The 16,050-nt window shown below is 42.3% G+C and overlaps 1 protein-coding gene across 1 annotated transcript in view; it reads left to right on the forward strand.

Annotated features, from left to right (window-relative positions):
• LOC115125417 (semaphorin-3D-like) overlaps positions 1-12,752 on the forward strand; it is a 158,682-nt gene extending 145,930 nt beyond the window's left edge. The window contains exons 16-18 of the mRNA XM_065004325.1: positions 3,322-3,386; positions 5,825-5,958; positions 8,277-12,752. Of these exons, the coding sequence (XP_064860397.1) occupies positions 3,322-3,386; positions 5,825-5,958; positions 8,277-8,735 (658 nt within the window). The 3' untranslated portion in view covers positions 8,736-12,752. The remainder of the gene's footprint in view (positions 1-3,321; positions 3,387-5,824; positions 5,959-8,276) is intronic.
• Positions 12,753-16,050: the final 3,298 nt, after the last annotated feature.

The raw sequence follows: 16,050 nt of genomic DNA on the forward strand, positions 1-16,050 counted from the left end.
ATGTTGTGTTGTATTGTATCATGTTGTGTTGTATTGTATCATGTTGTGTTGTATCATGTTGTATTGTATTCTATCATGTTGTGTTGTATTGTATCATGTTGTGTTGTATTGTATCATGTTGTGTTGTATTGTATCATGTTGTATTGTATCATGTTGTATTGTATTCTATCATGTTGTGTTGTATTGTATCATGTTGTGTTGTATTGTATCATGTTGTGTTGTATTGTATCATGTTGTATTGTATCATGTTGTATTGTATCATGTTGTGTTGTATTGTATCATGTTGTATTGTATCATGTTGTGTTGTATTGTATCATGTTGTATTGTATCATGTTGTGTTGTATTGTATCATGTTGTATCATGTTGTATTGTATCATGTTGTATTGTATCATGTTGTATTGTATCATGTTGTGTTGTATTGTATCATGTTGTATCATGTTGTATTGTATCATGTTGTATTGTATCATGTTGTATTGTATCATGTTGTATCATGTTGTATTGTATCATGTTGTATTGTATCATGTTGTGTTGTATTGTATCATGTTGTATCATGTTGTATTGTATCATGTTGTATTGTATCATGTTGTGTTGTATTGTATCATGTTGTATTGTGTTGTATTGTATTGTGTCATATTGTATCGTGTTGTATCGTGTTGTATCGTGTTGTATCGTGTTGTATCATGTTGTATTGTGTTTTATTGTATTGTGTTGTATTGTATCATGTTGTATTGTATCATGTTGTGTTGTATTGTATCATGTTGTGTTGTATTGTGTCATATTGTATCATGTTGTGTTGTATTGTATCATGTTGTGTTGTATTGTATCATGTTGTGTTGTATTGTATCATGTTGTGTTGTATTGTGTCATATTGTATCATGTTGTGTCATATTGTATCATGTTGTGTTGTATTGTATCATGTTGTGTTGTATTGTGTCATATTGTATCATGTTGTGTTGTATTGTATCATGTTGTGTTGTATTGTATCATGTTGTGTTGTATTGTGTCATATTGTATCATGTTGTGTTGTATTGTATCATGTTGTGTTGTATTGTGTCATATTGTATCATGTTGTGTCATATTGTATCATGTTGTGTTGTATTGTATCATGTTGTGTTGTATTGTATCATGTTGTGTTGTATTGTATCATGTTGTATTGTATTGTATCATGTTGTATCATGTTGTATTGTATCATGTTGTGTTGTATTGTATCATGTTGTATCATGTTGTATTGTATCATGTTGTATTGTATCATGTTGTATCATGTTGTATTGTATCATGTTGTATCATATCATGTTGTATCATGTTGTATCATGTTGTATCATGTTGTATTGTATCATGTTGTATCATGTTGTATCATGTTGTATTGTATCATGTTGTATCATGTTGTATTGTATCATGTTGTATCATGTTGTATCATGTTGTATTGTATCATGTTGTATCATGTTGTATTGTATCATGTTGTATCATGTTGTATTGTATCATGTTGTATTGTATCATGTTGTATTGTATCATGTTGTATTGTATCATGTTGTGTTGTATTGTATCATGTTGTGTTGTATTGTATCATGTTGTGTTGTATTGTATCATGTTGTGTTGTGTTGTATCATGTTGTGTTGTATTGTATCATGTTGTGTTGTATTGTATCATGTTGTATTGTATTGTGTTGTATTGTATCATGTTGTGTTGTATTGTATCATGTTGTGTTGTATTGAATCATGTTGTGTTGTATTGTATCATGTTGTGTTGTATCATGTTGTATTGTGTTGTATTGTATTGTGTTGTATTGTATCATGTTGTGTTGTATTGTTTCATGTTGTGTTGTATTGTATCATGTTGTGTTGTATCATGTTGTGTTGTATTGTATCATGTTGTGTTGTATTGTATCATGTTGTATTGTATCATGTTGTATTGTATCATGTTGTATTGTATCATGTTGTGTTGTATTGTATCATGTTGTGTTGTATTGTATCATGTTGTATTGTATCATGTTGTGTTGTATTGTATCATGTTGTATTGTATCATGTTGTGTTGTATTGTATCATGTTGTGTTGTATTGTATCATGTTGTATTGTATCATGTTGTATTGTATCGTGTTGTATTGTATCATGTTGTATTGTATCATGTTGTGTTGTATTGTATCATGTTGTGTTGTATTGTATCATGTTGTGTTGTATTGTATCATGTTGTATTGTATCGTGTTGTATTGTATCATGTTGTATTGTATCATGTTGTGTTGTATTGTATCATGTTGTATTGTATCATGTTGTGTTGTATTGTATCATGTTGTGTTGTATTGTATCATGTTGTGTTGTATCATGTTGTGTTGTATTGTATCGTATTGTATCATGTTGTATTGTATCATGTTGTATTGTATCATGTTGTATTGTATCATGTTGTGTTGTATTGTATCATGTTGTGTTGTATTGTATCATGTTGTGTTGTATCATGTTGTATTGTATTGTATCATGTTGTGTTGTATTGTATCATGTTGTATTGTATCATGTTGTGTTGTATCATGTTGTGTTGTATCATGTTGTGTTGTATCATGTTGTGTTGTATCATGTTGTGTTGTATCATGTTGTGTTGTATCATGTTGTGTTGTATCATGTTGTGTTGTATCATGTTGTGTTGTATTGTATCATGTTGTATTGTATCATGTTGTGTTGTATTGTATCATGTTGTGTTGTATCATGTTGTGTTGTATCATGTTGTGTTGTATCATGTTGTGTTGTATCATGTTGTGTTGTATCATGTTGTATTGTATCATGTTGTATTGTATCATGTTGTATTGTATCATGTTGTATTGTATCATGTTGTATTGTTGTGTTGTATCATGTTGTGTTGTATCATGTTGTGTTGTATCATGTTGTGTTGTATCATGTTGTGTTGTATCATGTTGTGTTGTATCATGTTGTATTGTATCGTGTTGTATTGTATCGTGTTGTATTGTATCATGTTGTATTGTATCATGTTGTGTTGTATTGTATCATGTTGTGTTGTATCATGTTGTGTTGTATCATGTTGTGTTGTATCATGTTGTATTGTATCATGTTGTGTTGTATTGTATCATGTTGTGTTGTATTGTATCATGTTGTGTTGTATGGTATCATGTAGTATTGTATCATGTAGTATTGTATCATGTTGTATTGTATCATGTTGTATTTTATTGTTTGTGAAGCCACGGGAAGAGTTGCTGTTGCCAAATCAACAGCTAAGGGGGTTCTAAACAAATGAACAAACAAACTTACTGCCACAGTCTAAAGCTGTCAGAATTATGACATGAATATGACACCCAGACTCTCTGCTATCTTATCTCCTCAGGCGAGCTCGGCGCCAGGACGTGAAACACGGGGATCCGATGAGCCAGTGTTACGACGCAGAAGACGGTGTGTGTGTGTGTGTGTGTGTGTGCAGGGCTACAATGAGCCAGTGTTGCAATGTAGGACAAGTTACAGAAATGAACACTAAATGTTTATATGTCTGTCTATGATATGTACTGTATGTCTCTGGTTGCAGCTAGCATCAGCCAGCCAGCCTCAGTTCACTAGGTAACTTAACTAATATTAACTTAGCTCATAATACAGTATATCATCTCAGTTTCACAAGGCTCCTATGACCATGTCTGATGTAACTCATCTCAGTTTCACAAGGCTCCTATGACCATGTCTGATGTAACTCATCTCAGTTTCACTAGGCTCCTATGACCATGTCTGATGTGACTCATCTCAGTTCACTAGGCTCCTATGACCATGTCTGATGTAACTCATCTCAGTTTCACAAGGCTCCTATGACCATGTCTAATGTGACTAGGGGTGGAAGGCAGCCTAGTGGTTAGAGCGTTGGGCCAGTAACCGAAAGGTTGCTGGCTTGAATCACAGAGCTGACAAGATAGAAATCTGTCGTTCTGCCCCTGAACAAGACAGGTAACCCACTGCTCCTAGACCAGTTAACCCACTGTTCCAGTTAACCCACTGTTCCTAGACCAGTTAACCCACTGTTCCTAGACCAGTTAACCCACTGTTCCTAGACCAGTTAACCCACTGTTCCTAGACCAGTTAACCCACTGTTCCTAGACCAGTTAACCCACTGTTCCAGTTAACCCACTGTTCCTAGACCAGTTAACCCACTGTTCCAGTTAACCCACTGTTCCTAGACCAGTTAACCCACTGTTCCTAGACCAGTTAACCCACTGTTCCAGTTAACCCACTGTTCCTAGACCAGTTAACCCACTGTTCCTAGACCAGTTAACCCACTGTTCCAGTTAACCCACTGTTCCTAGACCAGTTAACCCCCTGTTCCAGTTAACCCACTGTTCCTAGACCAGTTAACCCCCTGTTCCTAGACCAGTTAACCCCCTGTTCCTAGACCAGTTAACCCCCTGTTCCTAGACCAGTTAACCCACTGTTCCTAGACCAGTTAACCCACTGTTCCTAGACCAGTTAACCCACTGTTCCTAGACCAGTTAACCCCCTGTTCCTAGACCAGTTAACCCCCTGTTCCTAGACCAGTTAACCCACTGTTCCTAGACCAGTTAACCCACTGTTCTAGTTAACCCACTGTTCCTAGACCAGTTAACCCACTGTTCCAATTAACCCACTGTTCCAGTTAACCCACTGTTCCTAGACCAGTTAACCCACTGTTCCTAGACCAGTTAACCCACTGTTCCTAGACCAGTTAACCAACTGCTCCTAGACCAGCTAACCCACTGTTCCTAGGACGTCATTGTAAAATAAGAATTTATTCTTAACTGACTTGCATAGTTAAATGTTTTAAAAAAATGAATGTAGTTCACTTAGCGCTTCATCTTAGCTCATGATACTGTATATTCGTTGAGTCAGTTGCAGTTGCCCCCTCCCCTTCCCAAATTCTAAATGATTTGATATCATACGCATCCCGTTGTATCAAGTCAAATATACACATCCCGTAGTGTCAAGACAAATCTACACATCCCGTAGTATCAATACAAATATACACTTCCCGTTGTATCAATACAAATATACACATCCCGTTGTGTCAAGACAAATCTACACATCCCGTAGTGTCAAGACAAATCTACACATCCCGTAGTGTCAAGACAAATCTACACATCCTGTAGTATCAAGACAAATCTACACATCCTGTAGTATCAAGACAAATCTACACATCCCGTAGTGTCAAGACAAATCTACACATCCCGTAGTATCAAGACAAATCTACACATCCCGTAGTGTCAAGACAAATCTACACATCCCGTTGTGTCAAGACAAATCTACACATCCCGTAGTGTCAAGACAAATATACACATCCCGTAGTGTCAATACAAATCTACACATCCCGTAGTGTCAAGACAAATCTACATATCCCGTTGTATCAAGACAAACCTACACATCCCGTAGTGTCAAGACAAATCTACACATCCCGTAGTATCAAGACAAATCTACACATCCCGTTGTGTCAAGACAAATCTACACATAATTTCAGTCATTTAGCAGACACTCTTATCCAGAGCCACTTTACAATGTCATCTTGGAACTCAAATCATGTACAGAGACTATTATGAATGTGACTACAGCTAGAGGATCTACATTTGATCACCTTATGGCAGGAGAACTAAATATTGTAGTGTATTTTAGACTTCTCGAAGTTTTCTACTTTGAAATGTCAAGCTTGATTTTCCCTTACAATATTTTTTATCAAACCCTACAAAATTATAAATGTATTATAATACACATAATAATTCACATTTCCTGTTGCTGCAAGATTATTTTTCTTTCTGTAGCAAACTGGCTCAAATTAAGATCCTACATCTGTACTACAAAACTCTCATCGTCCTGTTCTTTTGCAGGTTCTGAGTCGGTGGAGGTGAAGACGGTATACGGAGTGGAGAGTAACTCAACCTTCCTAGAGTGTGTACCCAGGTCCCAGCTAGCTACAGTCAGGTGGACAGTACAGCCACCACAGGTTCACACCAGCAGAGAGGTGAGAGACGGACATCTCTCCATGTTAGCTCTTTGTTAACTTTATGCTAACTAAGGCCTGGGACCTAACACACAAACTGATCATCTTTATCAACTCGTCATCTGTACCCAACATTAGAACAATACAACACACATGTATTGATCACTCATTTTTAACCGAATCATTAACCACGATTACATCCACAGTTTTTATGCGAGTAAAGTCATAACATATTATTCTTTTTTAATTTTACGACAGCTGTGATGGAAACAGGTAGTTTCAGTGCAAGTTTATACACTGAGTGTACAAAACATTAGGAACACCTGCTCTTTCCATGACATAAATTGACTAGGTGAAAGCTATGATCCCTTATTGATGTCTCTTGTTAAATACACTTCAATCAGTGTAGATGAAGGTGAGGAGACAGGTTAAAGAAGGATTTTTAAGCCTTGAGACATTTGAGACATTCATTGTGTATGTGTGCCATTCAGATGGTGAATGGGCAAGACTAAATATTTAGTGCCTTTGAGCAGGTTTTGGTAGTAGATACCAGGCGCACTGGTTTGTGTCAAGAACTGCTACGCTGCTGGGTTTTTTCACGCTCAACAGTTTCCCGTGTGTATCAAGAATGGTCCACCACCCAAAGGACATCCAGCCATCTTGACACAACTGTGGTTTGAGTGAGTCAAGAACTGCACCGGAGTCAACATGGGCCAGCATCCCTGTGGAATGTTTTCGACACCTTGTAGAGTTCATGCCCCTCAACGAATTGAGGCTGTTCTGAGGACAAAAAGGGGGATGGAACTCAATATTAGGAAGGTATTAGGAAGGTGTTAGGAAGGTGTTAGGAAGGTATTAGGAAGGTGTTAGGAAGGTATTAGGAAGGTGTTAGGAAGGTATTAGGAAGGTGTTAGGAAGGTATTAGGAAGGTATTAGGAAGGTGTTAGGAAGGTGTTAGGTGTTAGGAAGGTGTTAGGAAGGTATTAGGAAGGTGTTAGGAAGGTGTTAGGAAGGTGATAGGAAGGTATTAGGAAGGTATTAGGAAGGTGATAGGAAGGTGCCAACAGATCATTTCTTCGTTTGACATGGCGGAATATTTTTCTGTCGGTAAAATAATGAGAGAAATGGTGGTTGAAGTAAACTTGGAGTCAAGCCATGACATGTTGTGTGGTCCTCCCTCTACACGACTCGTCAGGAAACCATGCAGTTTATTAGGCTACAGATGAAATAAGTTATGATGAACTTCACAGGGTGTTTTAAAATGCACAGTGACCTTCAATGCTCCTTTCCAATCCATATCAAGGGTCTTATTCAGTCTTATTCTGGTGACGTGATAATCGATGCTTGACTGCCGTCTGACAAATACACATATCCAATAGACTAGACTACCAGCACAGCTTACCCGCACAGCCTACCCGCAGAGCCTACCCGCACAGCCTACCCGCACAGCCTACCCGCACAGCTTACCCGCACAGCTTACCCGCACAGCCTACCAGCAGATCTTACCCGCAGAGCTTACCCGCACAGCCTACCCGCACAGCCTACCCGCAGAGCTTACCCGCACAGCCTACTCACACAGCTTACCCGCACAGCCTACCTGCAGATCCTACCCGCACAGCCTACCCGCAGAGCTTACCCGCACAGCCTACCCGCACAGCCTACCCGCAGAGCTTACCCGCACAGCTTACCCACACAGCCTATCCGCAGAGCCTACCCGCACAGTCTACCCGCAGAGCTTACCCGCAGATCCTACCCGCAGAGCCTACCCGCACAGCCTACCCGCACAGCTTACCCGCACAGCCTACCCGCAGAGCTTACCCGCAGAGCCTACCCGCAGAGCTTACCCGCAGAGCCTACCCGCAGAGCCTACCCGCACAGCCTACCCGCAGAGCCTACCCACACAGCCTACCCGCAGAGCCTACCCGCAGAGCCTACCCGCACAGCCTACCCACACAGCCTACCCACACAGCCTACCCGTGCTCTATCTGCGAGCTGCTGGCTAGAGCACACTATTACTACACAACAGATTTTTGTGACTAAATTATCGGTAAGAGTGGAAAATGAGATGGAAACACATTTAACCTTGGAAACCTTTTTAGATGTTTATTTGTTACATGAAAACTTATATGAAAAAAATTGTTACATGAAAAAAATACAATTTTTTTGATGTCCTTTACGTTGTAAATGCACTGAAATGCACTGATAATGTAGATGTTTTCTATCTGCAGAGTTTAGAATATCCGCATGAAAATCTGTCGCCAATTGGCTAGAAGCTAATATTGACTAATATTGATCTAATAATGAACTTTTTCTTGTCTTGCCCTGCTGTCCTCGTTCAGATGCTCCAGAGCGAGGATCGTATGGTCCACATGAAGCGGGGTCTCCTAGTGCAGCGGCTGGAGCCAGAGGACGCTGGCCTCTACAGCTGTACCACCCTGGAGCACTCCTTCTCCCAGGTCCTGGCCCGCTACAACCTCCAGGTCATACCCCAGCAGAGCATGACAGCATCCCAGGCCAAGGCAGCTGATCCTGGGGCTGGGGGAGCAGGACTGAGGTGGAGTCATGGAAGTCCTGGGAGCCACGCCCAGAGCCACGCCCAGCTCTTCAGGAATTATAAGGACCTGCACATGATGGGCGCAGCTAGTATGAGCATGGACGAGTACTGTGAGCAGATGTGGCACCGGGAGAAGAAGAGGCAGCAGAAGCTGCATCAGCTCAAGTGGAAACAGACCCAGGTGGACAACCGCAAGGCCCGAGTGAGACGGCACGACTCCACTGAGGACATCACCATACAATGACCTACGGACGGGGATGGACAGAGACTTTTGGTGTGCGTCTGAAATGTCACCCTAGTTCCTATAGAGTGCACTGCTTTGGACCAGGGTCCATAAGCCTAAGGTAGTGCACTTTAAAGGGGATAGAGGGCTATTGTAGATGTAGCTCTGGAGATGAAGGGAATGTATGCAGCAAGACCTCAGTGGTGGTGCTGCACATGAGCAGACCCTTTGCTTTGAGCAGATATGCTTAATATCATTATCAGTCAGTTAACCTTTTTGTCCATAGAAGTATAATTTTGATAGAGATGTTCTGGATGTATATTCCTCCTGTATTCTGTATTCTGTGTTGACAGGATCGTGATGGTTCTTTTAGTACCCGGACCGAACCGTTAGTCTATTATTGCTCTCTGGACTGGTAGGTTTGTTTACTGAATAAAAAGCAGACCGGACTGTTCTCCGTCTCACATGTTGAGAGGAAAAACACTGTCCCAGAACTACAACCACAGGTCTCCAAGAACTACAACCACAGGTCTCCAAGAACTACAACCACAGTTATCCCAGAACTACAACCACAGGTCTCCAAGAACTACAACCACAGTTATCCCAGAACTACAACCACAGGTCTCCAAGAACTACAACCACAGTTGTCCCAGAACTACAACCACAGGTCTCCAAGAACTACAACCACAGGTCTCCAAGAACTACAACCACAGGTCTCCAAGAACTACCACCACAGTTGTCCCAGAACTACAACCACAGGTCTCCAAGAACTACAACCACAGTTGTCCCAGAACTACAACCACAGGTCTCCAAGAACTACAACCACAGTTATCCCAGAACTACAACCACAGGTCTCCAAGAACTACAACCACAGTTGTCCCAGAACTACAACCACAGGTCTCCAAGAACTACAACCACAGGTGTCCCAGAACTACAACCACAGTTGTCCCAGAACTACAACCACAGGTCTCCAAGAACAACAACCACAGTTGTCCCAGAACTACAACCACAGTAGTCCCAGAACTACAACCACAGGTCTCCAAGAACTACCACCACAGTTGTCCTAGAACTACAACCACAGTTGTCCCAGAACTACAACCACAGGTCTCCAAGAACTACCACCACAGTTGTCCTAGAACTACAACCACAGTTGTCCCAGAACTACAACCACAGGTCTCCAAGAACTACAACCACAGGTCTCCAAGAACTACAACCACAGTTGTCCCAGAACTACAACCACAGGTCTCCAAGAACTACCACCACAGTTGTCCTAGAACTACAACCACAGTTGTCCCAGAACTACAACCACAGGTCTCCAAGAACTACAACTACAGTTGTCCCAGAACTACAACTACAGTTGTCCCAGAACTACAACCACAGGTCTCCAAGAACTACAACCACAGTTGTCCCAGAACTACAACCACAGGTCTCCAAGAACTACAACCACAGTAGTCCCAGAACTACAACCACAGGTCTCCAAGAACTACAACCACAGTTGTCCCAGAACTACAACCACAGGTCTCCAAGAACTACCACCACAGTTGTCCCAGAACTACAACCACAGGTCTCCAAGAACTACCACCACAGTTGTCCCAGAACTACAACCACAGTGGTGGTTGTACAGTCAGTGTGTCAGACAGAGCTGTGGACAGTGTGATGTGGTTGGTCCCTTCCATCTTCCTCAGTGTCCCATTCTATGTCTTCAGACCCCCTCAGCAATACATGTTAACATATTTGCATTTACCATATTGTCATGACAGCATTGAAATATGCTTTATGTAGAGTATGTAATGCAATGCACAGCATATACATTGAAAAGGTATATTGTAGGGTCACTCACCTGCGTTATGGACTGTATCTACCTTGACTTCGTTTTTTCAAACACAAAACTATTATTTTTATTAACACAAATCTTTCAATGTAAATCATTTGGTAGATACTTTTTTGTGTGTGTTTGGTTTTCACTTGTTAATCCAAACTCAGAAATAGAACCGTACAGGTAATTCATTCATACTGTACACTCTTATCTAAAACCTAAAATGGTTATTTGGCTATCCCCATAGGAGAACCCTTTGTAGAACATGGAACCCAAAAGGGTTCTACCCTGGAACCCAAAAGGGTTCTATCTAGTTCCAAAAAGGATTCTACAAAGGGTTTTCCTATATGGCTAGCCAAAGAACCATTTTAGGTTCTGTATAGCAATTTTTTTCTCTAAGATTGTACTCTAATACACTTTGGACATAAAATCTGTGGAATAACTCACATAACTTTGCTATGGTTTTAGATGAAGTGAAGATACCTGCATATCTTAGAGGAATGAGAAAAACAGCTTTATGAGCAAAAAATATATTCACATTTGTTGTTGAAAATCATGATGAATAAGTAGTGCGGTAGACTTCACTCCTGGTAATCATCACAGATCTCATCTTTTAACAGTAATGGGACCCGCTGGGTATCAAACCCCTAGTGCAGTAGATTCACTAAACATAGAAACAATATGTATTTTCAACATCTTGTGCTCACTATGAATGGACATGTTCAACTTTGTATGGACTGTGTCACTTGTTGTTTATCATACAGTTAGCACCATCTAGTGTTGGTTGTTGTACACTGCACAAGTAAGTTATGGTAGACCACGTGTTTTATTTTACAGCGCTGTCATTATTTAAGCAAGAATGCAATCTATTTATTCTATGTATGTGTACTGTACACAGACTTACTATAAGAGTCAAAGCAGTATATATTATAAATCCATACTGGGAACTATTTTCAGTGAAGCACACATTTAATATTCGTTACTTTACATCATGGTAGATAATGGTCTGGTGATGCATTAGGATAGAATGCATTGTATTTGCACGTGTGATAATGCTTGGCTTTATGAGGTAAACCTGATATCTTTACAAGGAAAGATTGGTTCCTGAATTTGGACACATTTACCGTTGTCTTCATGAGATACTGTTAGTCTACACATTGTTGAGCTAAATAACTGCAAGTATGTCTATAAGGTATAAAAGCCACCCATTCACAGAGAACCAACTGATTAGGGGAACATGAATATGTGCTGCATTATTCTGAAGAAATATCTGAACGTATCCAATGATGTGTCTAAACCCTGGAAGGCTGGCAGCCACAGGGGGCTCTGTAATGAAGCCACCGCACAGCCATCTTGGCTCTCCTCCTCCATTGTAATGAAGCCACCGTACAGCCATCTTGTTACTCCTCCTCCATTGTAATGAAGCCAATGCACAGCCATCTTGGCTCTCCTCCTCCATTGTAATGAAGCCAATGCACAGCCATCTTGGCTCTCCTCCTCCATTGTAATGAAGCCACCGTACAGCCATCTTGTTACTCCTCCTCCATTGTAATGAAGCTACCGTACAGCTATCTTGTTACTCCTCCTCCATTGTAATGAAGCCAATGCACAGCCATCTTGGCTCTCCTCCTCCATTGTAATGAAGCCAATGCACAGCCATCTTGGCTCTCCTCCTCCATTGTAATGAAGCCACCGTACAGCTATCTTGTTACTCCTCCTCCATTGTAATGAAGCCAATGCACAGTCATCTTGGCTCTCCTCCTCCATTGTAATGAAGCCACCGTACAGCTATCTTGTTAATCCTCCTCCATTGTAATGAAGCCAATGCACAGCCATCTTGGCTCTCCTCCTCCATTGTAATGAAGCCACCGTACATCCATCTTGGTACTCCTCCTCCATTGTAAAAAAAGATTTTGGAAGCTATAAAAATGCATTTACTAATGTCTACATTCAATTTTGACATATTTATTCTATTGCAGACACCTTAATACATACTTTTAAATTATATTTTGTGAGCTAAACTGAAAATGAAAAAACATGTCCTTATCCTTGAAACATTAAATTGAAATGCTGTAGAGTTCCACTCATTTGGGCTCCCGAGTGGTGCAACAGTATAAGGATTTATACAGTTGTCATTGGCCTACACACATTACCCCATATTGTCAAAGTGGAATCATGTTTTTCAAAATTGTTACAAATTAATAAAACATAAAAAGCTGAAATGTTTTGAGTCAATAAGTAGTCAACCCTTTTGTTATGGCAAGCCTACATTAAGTTCAGGAGTAACAAGTTACATGGACTCAGCCTGTGCAATAATACTGTTTACCGTGATTGTTAAATGACTAAACGCTTATCTCCTTATCCCACATAGGTCACTAAATCGATCAGTGAATTTCAAGCACAGACTCAACCACAAAGACCAGGTAAGGGTCCAAAAAGGGCCCCTATTGGTAGAACATTGATTTGAAACATTGAATATCCTTTTGAGATTGGTGCATTTGTAATGTTACACTACAAAGATTACAAGTGCTCTTCCTAAATCAGTTGCCGGAATGGAAGGAAACCATTCAGGGATTTCACCATGAGGCCAGTGGTGACTGGATGTGATATAACTGATGTATCAACAGCATTGTATTTAATCCACAATACTAACCTAAATGACAGAGTGAAATGAAGGAAGCCAGTATAGAATAAAAAATATTCCTGTTTGCAATAAGACACTGATGTTATACTGCAACAAATGTGGCAAAGTAATGACATTTTTGTCCTGAATACACAGCATTGTGTTTAGGCAAATCCAACACATCACTGAGTATCACTCTTCATATTTTCAAGAATGGTGGTGACTGCATCATGTTATGGGTGTGCTGTGCTCCGGTGCTGTGTTCACTCTTGTACCCTTTACACACCACAGAGCCCAGCTGTACTGGGCTGGCCCGGTTACACATCCACCATAGTAACACAGAGCCCAGCTGTACTGTACTGGCCCAGTTACACATCCACCATAGTAACACAGAGCCCAGCTGTACTGTACTGGCCCAGTTACACATCTTCCATAGTAACACAGAGCCCAGCTGTACTGGGCTGGCCCGGTTACACATCCACCATATTATAACAGAGCCCAGCTGTACTGTACTGGCCCGGTTACACATCTTCCATAGTAAAACAGAGCCCAGCTGTACTGTACTGGCCCGGTTACACATCTTCCATAGTAAAACAGAGCCCAGCTGTACTGTACTGGCCCGGTTACACATCTTCCATAGTAAAACAGAGCCCAGCTGTACTGTACTGGCCCGGTTACACATCTTCCATAGTAACACAGAGCCCAGCTGTACTGTACTGGCCCGGTTACACATCTTCCATAGTAACACAGAGCCCAGCTGTACTGTACTGGCCCGGTTACACATCCACCATAGTAACACAGAGCCCAGCTGTACTGTACTGGCCCAGTTACACATCCTCCATAGTAACACAGAGCCCAGCTGTACTGTACTGGGCCAGTTACACATCTTCCATAGTAACACAGAGCCCAGCTGTACTGTACTGGCCCAGTTACACATTTACATTTACATTTAAGTCATTTAGCAGACGCTCTTATCCAGAGCGACTTACAAATTGGTGCGTTCACCTTAAGACATCCAGTGGAACAGCCACTTTACAATAGTGCATCTAAATCTTTTAAGGGGGGGGGTGAGAAGGATTACTTTATCCTATCCTAGGTATTCCTGAAAGAGGTGGGGTTTCAGGTGTCTCCGGAAGGTGGTGATTGACTCCGCTGTCCTGGCGTCGTGAGGGAGTTTGTTCCACCATTGGGGGGCCAGAGCAGCGAACAGTTTTGACTGGGCTGCGCGGGAACTGTACTTCCTCAGTGGTAGGGAGGCGAGCAGGCCAGAGGTGGATGAACGCAGTGCCCTTGTTTGGGTGTAGGGCCTGATTAGAGCCTGGAGGTACTGAGGTGCCGTTCCCCTCACAGCTCCGTAGGCAAGCACCATGGTCTTGTAGCGGATGCGAGCTTCAACTGGAAGCCAGTGGAGAGAGCGGAGGAGCGGGGGTGACGTGAGAGAACTTGGGAAGGTTGAACACCAGACGGGCTGCGGCGTTCTGGATGAGTTGTAGGGGTTTAATGGCACAGGCAGGGAGCCCAGCCAACAGCGAGTTGCAGTAATCCAGACGGGAGATGACAAGTGCCTGGATTAGGACCTGCGCTGCTTCCTGTGTGAGGCAGGGTCGTACTCTGCGGATGTTGTAGAGCATGAACCTACAAGAACGGGCCACCGCCTTGATGTTAGTTGAGAACGACAGGGTGTTGTCCAGGATCACGCCAAGGTTCTTAGCGCTCTGAGAGGAGGACACAATGGAGTTGTCAACCGTGATGGCGAGATCATGGAACGGGCAGTCCTTCCCCGGGAGGAAGAGCAGCTCCGTCTTGCCGAGGTTCAGCTTGAGGTGGTGATCCGTCATCCACACTGATATGTCTGCCAGACATGCAGAGATGCGATTCGCCATCTGGTCATCAGAAGGGGGAAAGGAGAAGATTAATTGTGTGTCGTCTGCATAGCAATGATAGGAGAGACCATGTGAGGTTATGACAGAGCCAAGTGACTTAGTGTATAGCGAGAATAGGAGAGGGCCTAGAACAGAGCCCTGGGGGACGCCAGTGGTGAGAGCGCGTGGTGAGGAGACAGATTCTCGCCACGCCACCTGGTAGGAGCGACCTGTCAGGTAGGACGCAATCCAAGCGTGGGCCGCGCCGGAGATGCCCAACTCGGAGAGGGTGGAGAGGAGGATCTGATGGTTCACAGTATCGAAGGCAGCCGATAGGTCTAGAAGGATGAGAGCAGAGGAGAGAGAGTTAGCTTTAGCAGTGCGGAGGGCCTCCGTGATACAGAGAAGAGCAGTCTCAGTTGAATGACTAGTCTTGAAACCTGCCTACACATCTTCCATAGTAACACAGAGCCCAGCTGTACTGTACTGGCCCGGTTACACATCTTCCATAGTAAAACAGAGCCCAGCTGTACTGTACTGGCCCGGTTACACATCTTCCATAGTAAAACAGAGCCCAGCTGTACTGTACTGGCCCGGTTACACATCTTCCATAGTAAAACAGAGCCCAGCTGTACTGTACTGGCCCGGTTACACATCTTCCATAGTAACACAGAGCCCAGCTGTACTGTACTGGCCCGGTTACACATCTTCCATAGTAAAACAGAGCCCAGCTGTACTGTACTGGCCCGGTTACACATCTTCCATAGTAACACAGAGCCCAGCTGTACTGTACTGGCCCGGTTACACATCTTCCATAGTAACACAGAGCCCAGCTGTACTGTACTGGCCCGGTTACACATCCACCATAGTAACACAGAGCCCAGCTGTACTGTACTGGCCCGGTTACACATCTTCCATAGTAACACAGAGCCCAGCTGTACTGTACTGGCCCGGTTACACATCCACCATAGTAACACAGAGCCCAGCTGTACTGTACTGGCCCGGTTACACATCTTCCATATTATAACTGAGCCC

This window comes from Oncorhynchus nerka, linkage group LG2 (genome assembly GCF_034236695.1).
Source record: "Oncorhynchus nerka isolate Pitt River linkage group LG2, Oner_Uvic_2.0, whole genome shotgun sequence".
NCBI lineage: Eukaryota > Metazoa > Chordata > Actinopteri > Salmoniformes > Salmonidae > Oncorhynchus > Oncorhynchus nerka.